This window comes from Oncorhynchus keta, chromosome 1 (assembly GCF_023373465.1).
Source record: "Oncorhynchus keta strain PuntledgeMale-10-30-2019 chromosome 1, Oket_V2, whole genome shotgun sequence".
Taxonomy (NCBI): domain Eukaryota; kingdom Metazoa; phylum Chordata; class Actinopteri; order Salmoniformes; family Salmonidae; genus Oncorhynchus; species Oncorhynchus keta.
Genome location: NC_068421.1, coordinates 5,280,955 through 5,299,251, shown reverse-complemented (window position 1 = coordinate 5,299,251; position 18,297 = coordinate 5,280,955). Strand labels below are relative to the sequence as shown.

The following is an 18,297-nucleotide window of genomic DNA, read 5'->3' as shown; positions in this document are numbered from 1 at the left end:
TGTTACAAATGCACTGATTGAAAGTGGACGCACGTGGTATTTCGCCATCTATGAAAAAAATACTTTATATCGGAGTTGTAGCTGTTGTTGACACACAAGAATACATGCATTTGTATGTACTGGACAAAGAACTGCTTTTGATTGAAATGAATGTCACATGCTATGAGAACAGTGTTGTACCTGAAAACAGTTTGGTTTGTTTATCTTTGGTCAGTACAGGTGCATCAAAGCACGGACCTAGAGACTGAAAAACAGCTTCTATCTCAAGGCCATCAGACTGTTAAACAGCCATCACTAACATTGAATGGCTGCTGCCATACATGTAAAACATGTACCACTACCCACTTTAAACTATGCCACTTAATATAATGTTTACATACCCTACATTACTCATCTCATATGTATATACTGTACTCGATACCATCTACTGCATCTTGCCTATGCCGTTCTGTACCATCACTCATTCATATATCTTTATGTACATATTCTTCATCCCTTTACACTTGTGTGTATAAGGTAGTTGTTGTGAAATAGTTAAGTTAGATCACTCTTTGTGTAACGGATGTGAAACGGCTAGCTTAGTTGGCGGTGGTGCGCACTAAATAACGTTTCAATCGGTGACGTCACTTGCTCTGAGACCTTGAGGTAGTGGTTCCCCTTGCTCTGCAAGGGCCGCGGCTTTTGTGGAGCGATTGGGTAACGATGCTTCGTGGGTGACTGTTGTTGATGTGTGCAGAGGGTCCCTGGTTCGCGCCCGGGTATGGGCGAGGGGACGGTCTAAAATTATACTGTTACATTTGGTTATTACTGCATTGTCGGAACTCGAAGCACAAGCATTTCGCTACACTCGCATTAACATCTGCTAACCATGTGTATGTGACAAATAAAATGTGGTTTGTTGATCTATTTTACTGACTACTGTACACAGCTAGCTTCACCAACTGCTACTTGTTGTATTATTATCATTGCCTAATAAATGGTATGAACTGTGTTCTGATGACCTCTTGTTCAGAATTAAGAGATGAAGTTGAATTCATCAGTGTTTAGAGAAAGGAAAGAGATCCAAGACAATCTGGATTAAATAGTAGCTAGACTATTTTGGGCTCCCGAGGCACTGCATCTCAGTGCAAGAGGTGTCACTACAGTCCTTGGTTCGAATCCAGGCTGCATCCCATCTGGCCATGATTGGGAGTCCCATAGGGCGGTGCTCAGTTGGCCCAGTGTCGTCGGGGTTTTGCCGTAATTGTAACTAAGAATGTGTCATTAACTGACTTGCCTAGCTAAATAACGTTTACACACATACAAAATCTGCTCTTTCATTGGCTTAAATGGTCTCACCCAGAGCAATATCTGGTTTGGCCATGTTTTAGAACTGCTGCCATGTTAGCACCTTTATTATTGACATTTTGGCGATGTATATCCGAGAATTCCCTATGAAATGAAGACGTAAAAACTAGCAATACAGAGCAGCGAATTTAACAGATGTTTTTATTCGGGATAATGTGTATCCAAGTCCAAGGTGTTTCGGGGGTCAACAAATTGCATTATACTTTCATCTGAACATCTTCATCGTTTAAAAAAAAAAAAAAATCCGAAATAAACAGCACAACACAGAAGTGTCAATTTATGACTTATAGCAACGGCTATGTGAGAATGTGTCGATCTTGACAATATTCAGACAAGAAGATAAAAATGTTCGGGCAAAGTATTTCCATTGTTCGAGTGGTCACTTGACTATCTTGTCAATATAATATATACTCTTCATCAACATAGCTGTTTTACGACAGTCGCGTACCGTATTCCAAGCGTCCGGTGTCGTACATTTTGCAGAATCACCATGGCGTCTGTACTGAAAGAGACCGCGGGGCTATATGAGACATTGAAAACAGAATGGAACAAGAAACATCCAAATCTGAACAAATGTGGAGAAATTTTGAGCAAGCTCAAGGTAAAAAGCTATTACAATATTTAGTTTCTTCACCCTCGAACCTAAATCATACTGTATTTTGTCAATTAGCTAGTATTGCTAAGCTAACGTTAGCTAAGCTAACGTAACCAATTGTTTAAAAAAAATATATCAACCGTCCGTTGCAATTTCTTTCTACAGATCTCGTTATTGGAGTTAAACTTCTTACCAACGACTGGAACTAAGCTCACCAAACAGCAGCTTATTTTAGCTCGTAAGTTACTAGTCATCACATCAAAATGTTAACTGGCAAACGTTCTTACAATACGCTGCCTTTTCTGGCCCCAGGACATAACTTCTTATTTAGTGTCAAATGTGGTTGTAAAATTATTATTTTTAAATATAATGTCAGGACCTTTTTACCTTCATGTTAGTCTGTAAATGTTAAAATATGTTTGATAGTTAAAATCCTGTAACCCAATATGCTAGCTCAGTTCTTGTTCACTCAGAGCTATGGTCAATATAGGCTCAACATTTACAACCCTGCTATGTTTATGCACGTAACAAATTGGAAAATGGACCCCAAATGTTCTAAGTGCCTGAGCTTGACCAATATGCTGATGTGGAAGTCAAACATGTACTTTTTTGATTTACATATATTCTTTCAAAAGTTGAGGTCCGAATATCACCTTATAGTTGGAATGACCCAGCTAACTCCATAGCCTCTTCTCTCAGTGAGACCTGTAATAGTGCATTTCCACACAACACGACGGGGGCGAAGAAACAACGGAGCCCCGTTTATTTTCAATTGAGGGAATTGGAGGTACCTTTGGGTAATGCGAGGGAGGGAAAGCAGAAGATTATGGATACACTAACAAGATGCATGTCTCTTGGACCTAGGAGTGGGAGTCGTCCACAGAGCGGCACAGTTGGGCTGTCTAGCTCTCGTATCCGCCAATCCAAAGAATGGATAGACATCTTATTATTGTAATCCTTTTTTGAATATTCAATGTGGGTTGTTGACGTCAACCGCCTGTATTGAAAGGAGATACTACTAACCTCATGCCCTGAATATGCATAGCTATCTGGAGAGAACTCTTGATATAGTGCTTTTTTAAGTGGCTGGGATGTCATGTCCTATCAGAACACTCATAACTTAAATATTATGACACATCTATTAGAACAAATGAACCTCATGCAGCAAGTAAGCAATCTTTTTTTGACACATTGACCTTATACAAAAATGCCTTGCTTGGTGGGCGAAACAATGAAAATACACCACCTGCTGGAAGGAGACAGTTTTTCTGCTGAGTTGGGCCTCTTCTTCTCTGGGAAAGATGAACCATATGTAAATATTCTGTGATATCACAAGGTTATTGACCAATCGAAGCTCAATGGAGCTTCCAGACCCTACCAGATTGGCTGTTTAATACCTAGCATCACCTAGCCTGCTTGCTAGCACCCACATGAGAGTGAAGTTGGAGTGGCCATCTGAATTATCATGTTACTTGGAAATGCACTAAAGTTCCATATTGATCTCCCGTCACCTAAGGTGACATCCCGTACCCCGAAAACATATTTACCAGCCCTCCTGGTTGATCTATTTCCCAGAAACTTTTCTCATCACAAAGGCAAATCTATAAATCTGGAATGCTTTACCAGTCGTTTCGGGCTATACAACGTGTGAAAATGTATTTATATCCACATTTTCCAGAGTTGACTGAATTCACATATTTCCCTGAAGGTGCACTGCCATCTTGGATCAGGCACTAATCTCCCATGGCAACCACAACAGAGTATAGGGACTAGGGAGTGAGCATCAGAAAATTGATGTAAACATTTTTATTTTGACCATAGTTCACACATTCTATAGCCTGAAACATGTCAACCAGAGAGCTGGTAAAGATGTTTTCTGGGTACAGGATGTGGTCTTCAGTGACGGGAACTGTACAGGTCTCCCGTGGGGCGAAGAGGCTATCTCATATTTTTGTTGTTGTTGACATGTCTTCCTCATTGCTCAGAATCAGCAGAATAATTTCAGTGTGTGATAACTTATTAAGATATCAGGGTTTGATCATATATCAACTGGATGACAACAGTGGCTAACAGATTTGTCTACGTTGTTTCTCAGGTGATGTTCTGGAGATCGGGGCTCTGTGGGCTATCCTAAAGAAGGACATCCCTTCCTTTGAGAGATACATGGCCCAGCTCAAATGTTACTACTTTGATTACAAGTAATGTCACTTATTTTGTTTTCATGTTCAAAATAATACCTTAAATCTTTCTCAATATATTCCCAGAGCATCTCCAACCTATGCTTGTTCAAACAACTAGATCAGTGTCTCTCACTTTCTCCCTCCGTCCAGGGATGAGTTGCCAGAGTCGGCCTACATGCACCAGCTACTAGGCCTGAACCTCCTCTTTCTGCTGTCCCAGAACCGCGTGTCAGAGTTCCACACAGAGCTGGAGAGGCTGACTGCTAAGGACATCCAGACCAACGTCTACATCCGCCACCCGGTCTCCTTAGAGCAGGTAACTGCTACTCTGCGTCAGGCCTTCGTTATCTCCCCCAAGAAGAGTCATATTCTGGCTTTCGTTGACCTAGTTAAATATCTTCAGCAGGAATTCAAATTTTCACCGTACAGATGTTTTCTTCATTTGTTGTTTTCGCATTTCTATCTTTGTTTATCTTTGTGAAGCCATTTAACTTCCATGTGTAGAACTGACTTGTAGAATGTCTGTTTTGAATTGTTTAACTTCCTGTCAGTACCTGATGGAGGGAAGTTACAACAAGGTGTTTCTGGCCAAAGGTAACATCCCTGCTGAGAGCTACACCTTCTTCATAGACATTCTACTAGACACCATCCGGTAAGAAACAACAGGACATTGGATGAATGAATATTTTGCCTGGATTGGATGCGTCATCCTGGTGGTCTGGTCAATGACACTGTGTTCCTTCTCTGTTTCAGCGATGAGATTGCTGGGTGCATAGAGAAGGCTTATAAACAGATTCAGTTCAACGAAGCTACCAGAGTCCTTTTCTTCTCCTCCCCAAACAACATGACAGACTATGCCAACAAGGTTAGTTCATGTCTGTTTTATTCTGTTTAGTGCCCTACTGAACACTAGCCTGGTCCAAGATCTGTTTGACGAAGGACCATAGGAGTTGGCTTTACCGCACAAACAGATCTGGGACCAGGCTAACTGAACATGCTCCTGGATTTGAGAGAATGGGCGATCCTTAGAACTTGAGTTTAGTCCCATCTTGTCATATTAAAGTTGTCTGTGTTTACAGCGGGGCTGGACCCAGAGCCTCTCGTCATATTAAAGTTGTCTGTGTTTACAGCGGGGCTGGACCCAGAGCCTCTCGTCATATTAAAGTTGTCTGTGTTTACAGCGGGGCTGGACCCAGAGCCTCTCGTCATATTAAAGTTGTCTGTGTTTACAGCGGGGCTGGACCCAGAGCCCAGATGGCTACTACTCGTTCAGTAGCCAACAGCAGAGGACAGAGGAAGTCAACATCCCCTCCACCGAGCTGGCTACGCAGGTCATCGAATATGCACGTCAGCTGGAGATGATTGTGTAGAGAGAGGGCTGCGCCGTACTACAGAAGCTAGATATATTCATGACACAGACACATGCGAACATACAGTCCTCAAATGCTGACAGATTGTCAGACTGGTAGATTTTCCAACACTTTGTCATTCTGTACCACTCAACCTGCTTCTCACGGCGCCGATAAGAGACGAGGCAAGTTTATTATTATTTTTTACATCCTAGTCTGACGGAGTGTTTTACGCATCGCAGTGAAATGTACTGAAATAAAGTCATCACTTCACATCTAAGGTCAGTCTGTTCAGTGGCTCCTGACTGCTTTGTCCACCTTTTTTAGGAATTCCCCCGAGTTTAAAGATTAATGTGTTGGCACATTCTAATGTCCAAGTTTCTATTTACCCTGACTGCTTTGAGGAATGTTTTTGGAGAGTTTATGTCTAGGGAATAGGGTATATTTAGCCATTTTACTAATTCATAGTGTGCTGTAGCACAGTGGCCAATACAGTGGTGGTCTTCCATATGTCTCTAAATGGTTGATGTCCTGCATTATTACACCTGCTTATTTGGCTTCTCCTTGTCCTCTGAGGTATCATCTTCAATGCCCTGGCCTCGTCTCCTGGCAACTGACAAAGAGAATTGCTGTAAAAGTATTTGTTTAATGTCTTGCTCCACCTCCTCAATGGTTTGTAATCTAATTGATCTGGAAAATACAAATGTTTGTTTCTGAAAGATTATCAACATTTTTGACATTTTTAAAATAATAAAATCTTTTTGTTCCTGACTTATGGTCTACAGTGTAATTTAATAGGTGACTTAACATGACTACTGTACTACTCGGTATAAATATTTCCTCCAGTATTTGTGAATGAATGTGTGTTACTAGCGAGTCTCTCCTCTCTCTCTCTCAGTGCTAGGGAGGTGGCTAGGGTTGCCGTGGTGACCCAGAGGGGCTCACACAGGTAGTTCCTCCTCACGTTCAACCTGATGGGGGAGAAGAGACAGGTTGTCTTTCTCCAACGGGGGGTCTAGAAAGGATCAAGCTAGTATAGGAATGAAATAGGATATTTTCTTTCCTCTGTAACTTGGTGCCATAGCTTGACACGTATCAATAGTGTTATATCACACACTACACTCACAAGGGGAATGAGATATCAAATGACGGAGCCAACGCTGTGTAGTTTGATAGGTAGCGAGGCTAGGTTGAAGTGTGTTAGTGTGACTCACCACTTGGTGACGTTTGGTGGCAGCGCTGCGTTAGTGGCACGGTGCTGGCAGCGGGCCTGGCGCGAGCAGGACTTATCCACTGTGAACGGGTGCCAGCAGCCTGATGGGTAGGGAGGGCACTTGGGAGACTGGGGAGAGGCTGGTGGGATATCCTCAATTTGTTCCTCTTTCTTGGTATCCTTTCTCTTCACCTTTTCTGCCCTCCTGGACTGAGCGGGAGGAGCCTTGGCTGGGGCATCTGGCGTGGGTTTTGAGTCTGAGGCTTGGGGTAGCTGGGTAGTGGGTATGTCAGTAGTAGTTTTAGGTGTGAAAGGGTTGATGCCACTGTACCACTCCTCAAAGGCTGTGTTTACCTCTGTAGGATCATCCACCTCCCTCACCTTACCGCCAAGTGTTGTAGACATGCTGAACTTGGAGAAGTCTACCACACCTCTGCCATCAGGATAATGGAACTCATTACAATACTTCTGATACCTGTCCATCAGCTGTGTTGCCTCGGCAACCATGGGCTCTGTAAAGGAGGACAACTGGTCATTAGATATGTACCAGTTAGTGTAGTGTGTCCTGGTGAATCCTGATGCTTCCCTGATGCCCTCCTGCAGCTGCTGTGGACTCTTACCCTCTTTTGAGGGTTTGATCTCTGGCTGTTTCTTGCTCTCTGTTGAGGGTTTGACCTCTGGCTGTTTCTTGCCCTCTGTAGTGGGTCTGGCTTCTGGCTGTCCTCTTGAGGGCTTCTGTCCCTGCTTGATGGTGATAGGGCCTCGATATTGGCTTGGTCCTGGTGTGAGGGGTCGTGGTGGGGGTTGAACTGGTGCTCGATGTGAAGCTCTGGGTGGCTCTGTCGAGAGGTGGTTCTCTCTGCTGTCCTCTGCTGGCTGAGCCCTGTACCTGTCCTCTTTGCTGTCCTCTGCTGGCTGAGCCCTGGACCTGTCCTCTGCTGGCTGGGCCCTGGACCTGTCCTCTCTCATCTGCTTCAGCCTCAGTCTGGCAGCCTGGGCACGTCCGTTCACAGAGTTGGGAGAGAAGGTGAGCTGGCTGCTGCTTCCTGTCCCCGCTGGTTTACCGGTGATGCTCGTGGTGCAACTGGTCGAGGTGCTACCAGCGCCCTGAGCCTCAGGGGCTGCTTTAGTCTGAGGTTGGGTTTTAGACCGTTTCTCTTTCTGGGTTTGTGCTGAAGGTGTGGTTGTCCCAAGAGAAAAGGACAAGTTGTTTGGGACAGGTGAGACAGCATTTGGGACGGGTGCTGCTGAAGTTCCAGGTGGTTTGTCTGGTTTGCTAGCAGGCTCTGGGTTGTGCTGTGGCTGGCATGCTGGCTGTATTGTCTGGGCAGCAGTGCTGAAGTTATAGTCTGATTTGGAGGTCTTGGCTTTCTGGGCCTTTGCCTCTCTGTGAGCAGGCTTGACTTTAGGCGTGGAAGTTTTGACAGCCTCGATGAAGGGGACTCCGTTCAGAGCTGCCCTGACTGACGCCTGCCTCAGTGGGCTGGGAGGGGGAGGCAGACTCTCCTGCTTCTTCACATACTCCATCCTGAGGAGGGAGAGGATTGGGGAACATGACGCCTATAAACAAACTACACCAAAAATGCACTTCTTGTAGTAGTAAAAAATATGTATTAAAACCACTTAACAGTGGTCTAAAGTACTTATGTAAAAAATACTTTAAAAAGTACTACCTAAGTAGTTTTTGTGGGTATCTGTAATGTACTATTTTGACTAATTTTACTTCACTACATTCCTAAATAAAAGTATGTACTTTTTACTCCATACATTTTCCTTCACACCCAAAAGTACTCGTTACATTTTTTATTCTTAGCAGGACGGGAAAATTGTGAAATTCCTGCACTTATCAAGAGAACATCCCTGGTCATCCCTACTGCCTCTGATCTGGCGGACTCACTAAACAGAGAACATCCCTGGTCATCCCTACTGCCTCTGATCTGGAGGACTCACTAAACAGAGAACATCCCTGGTCATCCCTACTGCCTCTGATCTGGCGGACTCACTAAACAGAGAACATCCCTGGTCATCCCTACTGCCTCTGATCTGGCGGACTCACTAAACAGAGAACATCCCTGGTCATCCCTACTGCCTCTGATCTGGCGGACTCACTAAACAGAGAACATCCCTGGTCATCCCTACTGCCTCTGATCTGGCGGACTCACTAAACAGAGAACATCCCTGGTCATCCCTACTGACTCTTGATCTGGAGGACTCACTAAACAGAGAACATCCCTGGTCATCCCTACTGCCTCTGATCTGGCGGACTCACTAAACACAAATGCTTAATTTGTCAATTATGTCTGAGTGTTGGAGCCCCTGGCTATCTGTAAATGTAAAAAGAAAAACAAATGGTGCTGTGGTTTGTTTAATATAAGGAATATGAAATGATTTCTACTTTTACTTTTGAAACATAAGTATATTTAAAACCCAATTACTTTAAGACTTTCAAGTAGTGTTTTACTGGGTGTCTCACTTTTAAGTGAGTCATTTTCTATGAAGGTATCTTTACTTTTGACAGGTTCTTTTTACACCTGATTTTTTAAATCTTCGGTCTCATGGTCAAATCACATAATGTACGAGGAATCTAAAACACAACCAAAAAGACAGACAGAGGGACAGACAGACAGATATTCAGAGAGACGGAGGGTCAGACAGATATTCAGAAAGACAGACGGAGGGACAGACAGACAGACAGACAGACAGAGGAACACCTATGTGAGAATGCTGTTCATTGACAACAGCTCAGCGTTCAACACCATAGTGCCCACAAAGCACATCACTAAGCTAAGGATCCTGGGACTTAACACCTCCCTCTGCGACTGGATCCTGGACTTCCTTACTGGCCGCCCCCAGGTGGTAAGGGTAGGCAACAACACGTCTGCCACGCTGATCCTGAACAGGGAGGCCCCAGGGGTGCGTACTCAGTCCCACCCTGTACTCCTTGTAGTCCCACGAATGCGTGGCCAAACACAACTCCAACACCTTTAAGTTTGAAAACGACACTACAGTGGTCGGCTTGATTACCAACAATGACGAGACTGCCTACAGGGAGGAGGTGAGGGCCCCAGGAGTGTGGTGTCAGGAAAATAACCTCACACTCAACATCAACAAAACAAAGGAGATGATCGTGGACTTCAGGAAACAGCAGAGGGAACACCCCCCTATCCACATCGACGGGACAGTAGTGGAGAAGGTGGAAAGTTTTAAATTCCTCGGTGTACACATCACGGACGAACTGAAATGGTCCACCCACACAGACAGTGTGGCACCTCTTCAACCTCATGATGCTGAAGAAATTTGCCATGTCACCAAAAACACTCAAACTTTTACAGATGCACAATCGAGAGCATCGCCTGATACGGCAACTGCTCCGCCCACAACCGTAATGCTCTCCAGAAAGTAGTGAAGTCTGCACAACGCATCACCGGGGGCCAACTACCTGCCCTCCAGGACACCTACACCACCCGATGTCACAGGAAGGCCAAAAAGATCATCAAGGACAACAACCACCCGAACCACGGCCTGTTCACCCCGCTATCATCCAGAAGGCGAGGTCGACCGATTAATCGGAATGGGCGATTTAGTTAGGGCCGATTTCAAGTTTTCATTAAAAAAATCTGTATTTTTGGACACCGATTTGTCTGTTTATTTTTTACACCTTTATTATATCTTTATTTAACTAGGGCAAGTCAGTTAAGAACAAGTCAGTTAAGAACACATTCTTATTTTCAATGACGGCCTAGGAACAGTGGGTTAACTGGTCTAGGAACAGTGGGTTAACTGGTCTAGGAACAGTGGGTTAACTGGTCTAGGAACAGTGGGTTAACTGGTCTAGGAACAGTGGGTTAACTGGTCTAGGAACAGTGGGTTAACTGGTCTAGGAACAGTGGGTTAACTGGTCTAGGAACAGTGGGTTAACTGGTCTAGGAACAGTGGGTTAACTGGTCTAGGAACAGTGGGTTAACTGGTCTAGGAACAGTGGGTTAACTGGTCTAGGAACAGTGGGTTAACTGGCCTGGGAACAGTGGGTTAACTGGTCTAGGAACAGTGGGTTAACTGGTCAGGAACAGTGGGTTAACTGGTCTAGGAACAGTGGGTTAACTGGCCTGGGAACAGTGGGTTAACTGATCTAGGAACAGTGGGTTAACTGGTCTAGGAACAGTGGGTTAACTGGTCTAGGAACAGTGGGTTAACTGGTCTAGGAACAGTGGGTTAACTGGTCTAGGAACAGTGGGTTAACTGGTCTAGGAACAGTGGGTTAACTGGCCTAGGAACAGTGGGTTAACTGGTCTAGGAACAGTGGGTTAACTGGCCTGGGAACAGTGGGTTAACTGATCTAGGAACAGTGGGTTAACTGGTCTAGGAACAGTGGGTTAACTGGTCTAGGAACAGTGGGTTAACTGGCCTAGGAACAGTGGGTTAACTGGTCTAGGAACAGTGGGTTAACTGGCCTAGGAACAGTGGGTTAACTGGTCTAGGAACAGTGGGTTAACTGGCCTAGGAACAGTGGGTTAACTGGTCTAGGAACAGTAGGTTAACTGGTCTAGGAACAGTGGGTTAACTGGTCTAGGAACAGTGGGTTAACTGGTCTAGGAACAGTAGGTTAAAGGAACAGTGGGTTAACTGGTCTAGGAACAGTGGGTTAACTGGTCTAGGAACAGTGGGTTAACTGGCCTAGGAACAGTGGGTTAACTGGCCTAGGAACAGTAGGTTAACTGGCCTAGGAACAGTGGGTTAACTGGTCTAGGAACAGTAGGTTAACTGGTCTAGGAACAGTGGGTTAACTGGTCTAGGAACAGTGGGTTAACTGGTCTAGGAACAGTGGGTTAACTGGTCTAGGAACAGTAGGTTAACTGGTCTAGGAACAGTGGGTTAACTGGTCTAGGAACAGTGGGTTAACTGGTCTAGGAACAGTGGGTTAACTGGTCTAGGAACAGTGGGTTAACTGGTCTAGGAACAGTAGGTTAACTGGTCTAGGAACAGTGGGTTAACTGGTCTAGGAACAGTGGGTTAACTGGTCTAGGAACAGTAGGTTAACTGGTCTAGGAACAGTGGGTTAACTGGTCTAGGAACAGTGGGTTAACTGGTCTAGGAACAGTGGGTTAACTGGCCTAGGAACAGTGGGTTAACTGGTCTAGGAACAGTGGGTTAACTGGTCTAGGAACAGTAGGTTAACTGGCCTAGGAACAGTGGGTTAACTGGCCTAGGAACAGTGGGTTAACTGGCCTAGGAACAGTGGGTTAACTGGCCTAGGAACAGTGGGTTAACTGGTCTAGGAACAGTGGGTTAACTGGCCTAGGAACAGTGGGTTAACTGGTCTAGGAACAGTGGGTTAACTGGTCTAGGAACAGTAGGTTAACTGGCCTAGGAACAGTGGGTTAACTGGCCTAGGAACAGTGGGTTAACTGGCCTAGGAACAGTGGGTTAACTGGCCTAGGAACAGTGGGTTAACTGGCCTAGGAACAGTGGGTTAACTGGCCTAGGAACAGTGGGTTAACTGGTCTAGGAACAGTGGGTTAACCCCCTTGTTCAGGGGCAGAATTACAGATTTTTACCTTGTCAGCTTGGGGATTCAATCTTGTAACCTTACAGTTAACTAGTCCAACGCTCTAACCACCTGCCTCTTATTGCACTCCACGAGGAGCCTGCCTGTTACGCAAATGAAGTAAGCCAAGGTAAGTTGCTAGCTAGCATTAAACTTATCTTATAAAAAAACAATCAATCATAATCACTAGTTAACTACACATGGTTGATGATATTACTAGTTTATCTAGCGTGTAATCGAAGCTGTGCGCATTCGTGAAAAAGGACTGTCTTGCTCCAACGTGTACCTAACCATAAACATCAATGCCTTTCTTAAAATCAATACACAAGTATATATTTTTAAACTTGCATATTTAGTTAATATTGCCTGCTAACATGACTCGTTACGAACTCTGTGGAGACTATTTCTTCCTAACAAAGACAGCCAACTTCACCACATGGGGGATGATTTAACAAAAAGCTAATTTGCGGGGGAAAAAACACAATTGTTGCACGACTGACCTAACCATAAACACCAATGCCTTAAAATCAATGCACAGAAGTATATATTTTTAAACCTGCATATTTAGCTAAAATAAATCCAGGTTAGCAGGCAATATTAACCAGGTGAAATTGTGTCACTTCTCTTGCGTCCATTGCACGCAGAGTCAGTGTATATGCAACAGTTTGGGCCGCCTAATTTGCCAGAATTGTACATAATTATGACATAACATTGAAGCTTGTACAATGTAACAGGAATATTTAGACTTATGGGATGCCACCCGTTAGATAAAATACGAAACAGTTCCGTATTTCACTGAAACAATAAACGTCTTGTTTTCGAGATGATAGTTTCTGGATTCGACCATATTAATGACCAAAGGCTCGTATTTCTGTGTGTTATTATGTTATAATTAAGTCAATGATTTGATAGAGCAGTCTGACTGAGCGGTGGTAGGCACCAGCAGGCTCGTAAGCATTCACAGCACTTTCGTGCATTTTGCCAGCAGCTCTTCCCTGTGCTTCAAGCATTGAGCTGTTTATGACTTCAAGCCTACAACTCCCGAGATTAGGCTGGTGTATCCGATGTGACATGGCTACCTAGTTAGCGGGATGCGCGCTAATAGCGTTTCAAACATCACTCGCTCTGAGACTTGGAGTGGTTGTTCCCCTTGCTCTGCACGGGTAACGCTGCTTCGAGGGTGGCTGTTGTCGATGTGTTCCTGGTTCGAGCCCAGAGAGGAGCGAAGAGAGGGATGGACGCTATATTGTTACACTGGCAATACTAAAGTGCCCATAAGAACATCCAATAGTCAAAGGTATATGAAATACAAATCGTATAGAAATAAATTATCCCAAAATTCCTATAATAACTATAACCTAAAACTTCTTACCTGGGAATATTGAAGACTCCTGTTAAAAGGAACCACCAGCTTTCATATGTTCTCATGCTCTGAGCAGGGAACTTAAACGTTAGCTTTTTTACATGGCACATATAGCACTTTTACTTTCTTCTCCAACACTTTGTTTTTGCATTATTTAAACCAAATTGAACATGTTTCATTATTTATTTGAGGCTAAATTGATTTTATTGATGTATTATATTAAGTTAAAATAAGTGTTCATTCAGTATTGTTGTAATTGTCATTATTACAAATAAATTTGTTTAAAATTGGCCGATTAATCGGTATCGTCTTTTTTTGGTCCTCCAATAATCTGTATCAGCGTTGAAAAATCATATTCGGTCGACCTCTAGTACAGGTGCATCAAAGTGGGGACCGAGAGACTGAAAAACAGCTTCTATCTCAAGGCCATCAGACTGTTGAACAGCCATCACTAACATTGAGTGGCTCCTGCCAACATACTGACTCATCTCTAGCCACTTTAATAATTTAGATTTGGATGTAATAAATGTGTATAAGGTAGATGTTGTGAAATTGTTATATTACTTGATATTACTGCATGGTCGGAACTAGAAGCACAAGCATTTCGCTACACTCGCATTAACATCTGCTAACCATGTGTATGTTACCAATAAAATTTGATTTGATTTGAAGTTTGCTGACGACATAACAGCCTGATCACTGACAACGATGAGACAGCCAATAGGGAGGAGGTCAGTGACCTAGCAGTGTGGTGCCAGGACAACAACCTCCCTCAACGTGATCAAGACAAAGGAGCTGATCGTGGACTACAGAAAAAGGAGGGCCGAACACGCCCCTGTTCTCATCGATGGGGCTGTAGTGGAGCAGGTTGAGAGTTTCAAGTTAATTGGTGTCCATATCCCCAACAAACTAGAATGGTCCAAACACACCAAGACAGTCGTGAAGAGGGCACGACTACGCCTATTCCCCCTCAGGAGACTGAAAAGATTTGGCATGGGTCCCCGATCCTCAATAAGTTCTACAGCTGCACCAACGAGAGCATCTGGTTGCATCACCACCTGGTATGGAAACTGCTCGGCATCCGACCGTAAGGCGCTACAGAGGGTAGTGCGTACAGCCCAGTACATCACTGGGACCAAGCTTCCTGTCATCCAGGACCTCTATACCAGGCGGTGTCAGAGGAAGGCCCTAAAAATTGTCAAAGACTCAAGCCACCCTGTATATAGCCTCATTATTGACTCGGTACTGGTACCCCCTGTATATAGCCTCCACATTGACTCGGTACTGGTACCCCCTGTATATAGCCTCCACATTGACTCTGTACCGGTACCCCCTGTATATAGCCTCCACATGGACTCGGTACTGGTACCCCCTGTATATAGCCTCCACATTGACTCTGTACCGGTACCCCCTGTATAGCCTCCACATGGACTCTGTACCTGTATTGATAGTACTCCTGGTACCCCCTGTATATAGCCTCCACATTGACTCTGTACTGGTACCCCCTGTATATAGCCTCCACATTGACTCTGTACCAGTACCCCCTGTATATAGCCTCCACATTGACTCTGTACCGGTACCCCCTGTATATAGCCTCCGCATGGACTCGGTACTGGTACCCCCTGTATATAGCCTCATTATTGTTATTTTCTTGTTACTTTGACATTTTTTAAAACTTTAGTTTATTTAGTAAACATTTTCTTAACTCTATTTTCTTAACTGCATTGTTGGTAAGTAAGCATTTCATACCTGCTGTATTTGGTGTATGTGACAAATAAAATTGATTTGACAGACAGACAGACAGACAGACAGACAGACAGACAGACAGACAGATATACAGACAGACAGATATACAGACTGACAGACAAAGGGACAGACAGACCAGGGACTCACCTATGCTCAATCTTTTTCAGAATCTTTTTGGAGAGCACAAAGTTTGGAGGCACTTTGAGAGAACCAGTGGGTGTGCTGCTGATTGTGCCCTTGTTGTTGCCAGTGTCACCACTAGGGGTGCTGGTTTTCTTGTTCTCTGGAAGTCCATCCTTCCGTTCATGAAGAGTAATAGATGTTCCATCTGGTCTCCTGGATCTCCTCTGGGGTTTAGTAACCATTGGTGGTGATATAGGCAAAGACTTTCTATCCTCAATGCTCCCGCTTGTGCCCGTGCTCCCGCTTGTGCCCGTGCTGCCGCTTGTGCCCGTGCTGCCGCTTGTGCCCGTGCTGCCGCTTGTGCCCGTGCTGCTGTGAGTGTCACCACAAAGGGTTCTAAGTTTAGACTTCAGTTCATCAAGGGTAATACGTGTTCCATCGGGTTGACTAATCCTAATCAGTGGTGACCTGGCAGTGATATTTTGAGGAGGAGGATCTTGTTGGGTCTTGGCTGGGATGGTAGGTGTGGGCTGGGTCTTACTTGGGATGGTAGGTGTGGGCTGGGTCTTACCTGGGATGGTAGGTGTGGGCTGGGTCTTGACTGGGGCAGTGGGGGTTGGCTGGGTCTTGACTGGGGCAGTGGGGGTTGGCTGGGTCTTGGCTGGGGCAGTGGGGGTTGGCTGGGTCTTGGCTGGGGCAGTGGGTTTTGGCTGGGTCTTGGCTGGGGCAGTGGGGGTGTGCTGGGTCTTGGCTGGGGCAGTGGGAGTTGGCTGGGTCTTGGCTGGGGCAGTGGGGGTGGGCTGGGTCTTGGCTGGGGCAGTGGGAGTTGGCTGGGTCTTGGCTGGGGCAGTGGGGGTGGGCTGGGTCTTGGCTGGGGCAGTGGGGGTGACAGGGTTCTGAGGAGACCTAAGTGAAGCCTTTCTCACTGCTTTCACTGCCGCTAGTCTCTGCTGTGTTGGCTGAGGGTTGGGGGCCACTGGTGCTGGTCTCTGCTGTGTTGGCTGAGGGTTTAGGGCCACTGGTGCTAGGCTCTGCTGTGTTGGCTGAGGGTTGGGGGCCACTGATGCTAGTCTCTGCTGTGTTGGCTGAGGGTTGGGGGCCACTGCCGCTAGCCTCTGCTGTGTTGGCTGAGGGTTGAGGGCCACTGGTGCTAGGCTCTGCTGTGTTGGCTGAGGGTTTAGGGCCACTGGTGCTGGTCTCTGCTGTGTTGGCTGAGGGTTGGGGGCCACTGGTGCTGGTCTCTGCTGTGTTGGCTGAGGGTTGGGGGCCAGGGCTGCCTCCTGCGATGATGGGCCCTGTGGCTGAGGTTTTGGTAAAGACGTTGTCTGGGATGGGTGGGGGGGGATTATAGGGGTATGCCAGAAAGGAGAGGAAGGGGTAGCAGAGGACGTAGGAACAGCCTGCATGCTCATTGGGCTCTCTGTGGAGAGACTTGATAGAGATGGAGTTGCCTGCAGTGAGCACAGAGAAGCTTGCCCCATGTTTACAGTGAAGTCTGGGATGCCCTTGAACTGACTGGGTGGCACAGGGCTTAAGAGCTTGGGGGTGGAAACCTTAGTGGTGGTCTTTTCTGCCTCTTTCGCTTTTCCCTTCTCAGTGTCGCCCCTCACGAGGCTTTTCTCTGACTGTTGCTCCTGCTCTGAGTGGCTGTTGCCCATCCTCTCTCACTAACTTCCTGTGAAAATGAAAATAACTATTATGTCTCTCTAATATAATTAACCAATCAATCAAATGTATTTGATAAAGCCCTAAATACATTAACAGTTGTCACAAAGTGCTTTACAGATACCCAGCCTATCATCCTCTCTCTAATAGGCCAGATACCCAGCCTATCACCTCTCTCTCTAATAGGCCAGATACCCAGCCTATCATCTCTCTCTAATAGGCCAGATACCCAGCCTATCATCTCTCTCTAATAGGCCAGATACCCAGCCTATCATCTCTCTCTAATAGCCCAGATACCCAGCCTATCATCTCTCTCTAATAGGCCAGATACCCAGCCTATCATCTCTCTCTAATAGGCCAGATACCCAGCCTATCATCCTCTCTCTCATAGGCCAGATACCCAGCCTATCATCCTCTCTCTAGTATGCCAGATACCCAGCCTATCATCTCTCTCTAATAGGCCAGATACCCAGCCTATCATCCTCTCTCTAGTATGCCAGATACCCAACCTATCATCTCTCTAATAGGCCAGATACCCAGCCTATCATCTCTCTAATAGGCCAGATACCCAGCCTATCATCTCTCTCTAATAGGCCAGATACCCAGCCTATCATCTCTCTCTCTAATAGGCCAGATACCCAGCCTATCATCCTCTCTCTCATAGGCCAGATACCCAGCCTATCATCTCTCTCTAATAGGCCAGATACCCAGCCTATCATCTCTCTCTCTAATAGGCCAGATACCCAGCCTATCATCTCTCTCTAATAGACCCAGCCTATCATCTCTCTCTAATAGGCCAGATACCCAGCCTATCATCTCTCTAATAGGCCAGATACCCAGCCTATCATCTCTCTCTAATAGGCCAGATACCCAGCCTATCATCTCTCTCTAATAGACCCAGCCTATCATCTCTCTCTAATAGGCCAGATACCCAGCCTATCATCTCTCTCTAATAGGCCAGATACCCAGCCTATCACCTCTCTCTCTAATAGGCCAGATACCCAGACTATCATCTCTCTCTAATAGGCCAGATACCCAGCCTATCATCTCTCTCTAATAGGCCAGATACCCAGCCTATCATCTCTCTAATAGGCCAGATACCCAGCCTATCATCTCTCTCTAATAGACCCAGCCTATCATCTCTCTCTAATAGGCCAGATACCCAGCCTAT

At 45.5% G+C, this 18,297-nt stretch overlaps 2 protein-coding genes across 5 annotated transcripts; one reads left to right on the top strand and one right to left on the bottom strand.

Moving 5' to 3' along the window:
• The first annotated feature begins 1,779 nt into the window (after positions 1-1,779).
• Positions 1,780-6,242, top strand: psmd8 (proteasome 26S subunit, non-ATPase 8). Of its 4 annotated transcripts, none has more exons than XM_052467330.1 (7): positions 1,780-1,948; positions 2,108-2,180; positions 4,038-4,140; positions 4,273-4,438; positions 4,674-4,774; positions 4,876-4,987; positions 5,355-6,242. In XM_052467330.1, exons 1-7 carry the CDS (start codon positions 1,838-1,840, stop codon positions 5,490-5,492), a joined length of 804 nt encoding a protein of 267 aa, XP_052323290.1. In that variant the 5' UTR covers positions 1,780-1,837; the 3' UTR covers positions 5,493-6,242. The 4 variants fall into 4 exon arrangements, with proteins under 4 accessions (XP_052323290.1, XP_052323314.1, XP_052323344.1 ...); XM_052467354.1 differs by having other exon boundaries at positions 5,304-5,453; XM_052467384.1 differs by lacking the exon at positions 5,355-6,242 and adding an exon at positions 5,253-5,318.
• LOC118373251 (uncharacterized) lies at positions 5,666-17,119 on the bottom strand. The gene is made up of 5 exons (XM_035759338.2): positions 16,978-17,119; positions 16,388-16,786; positions 15,486-16,332; positions 6,686-8,212; positions 5,666-6,442 (listed from the first exon to the last, which is right to left on the bottom strand). Exons 1-5 carry the CDS (start codon positions 17,117-17,119, stop codon positions 6,292-6,294), a joined length of 3,066 nt encoding a protein of 1,021 aa, XP_035615231.2. The 3' UTR covers positions 5,666-6,291.
• Positions 17,120-18,297: the final 1,178 nt, after the last annotated feature.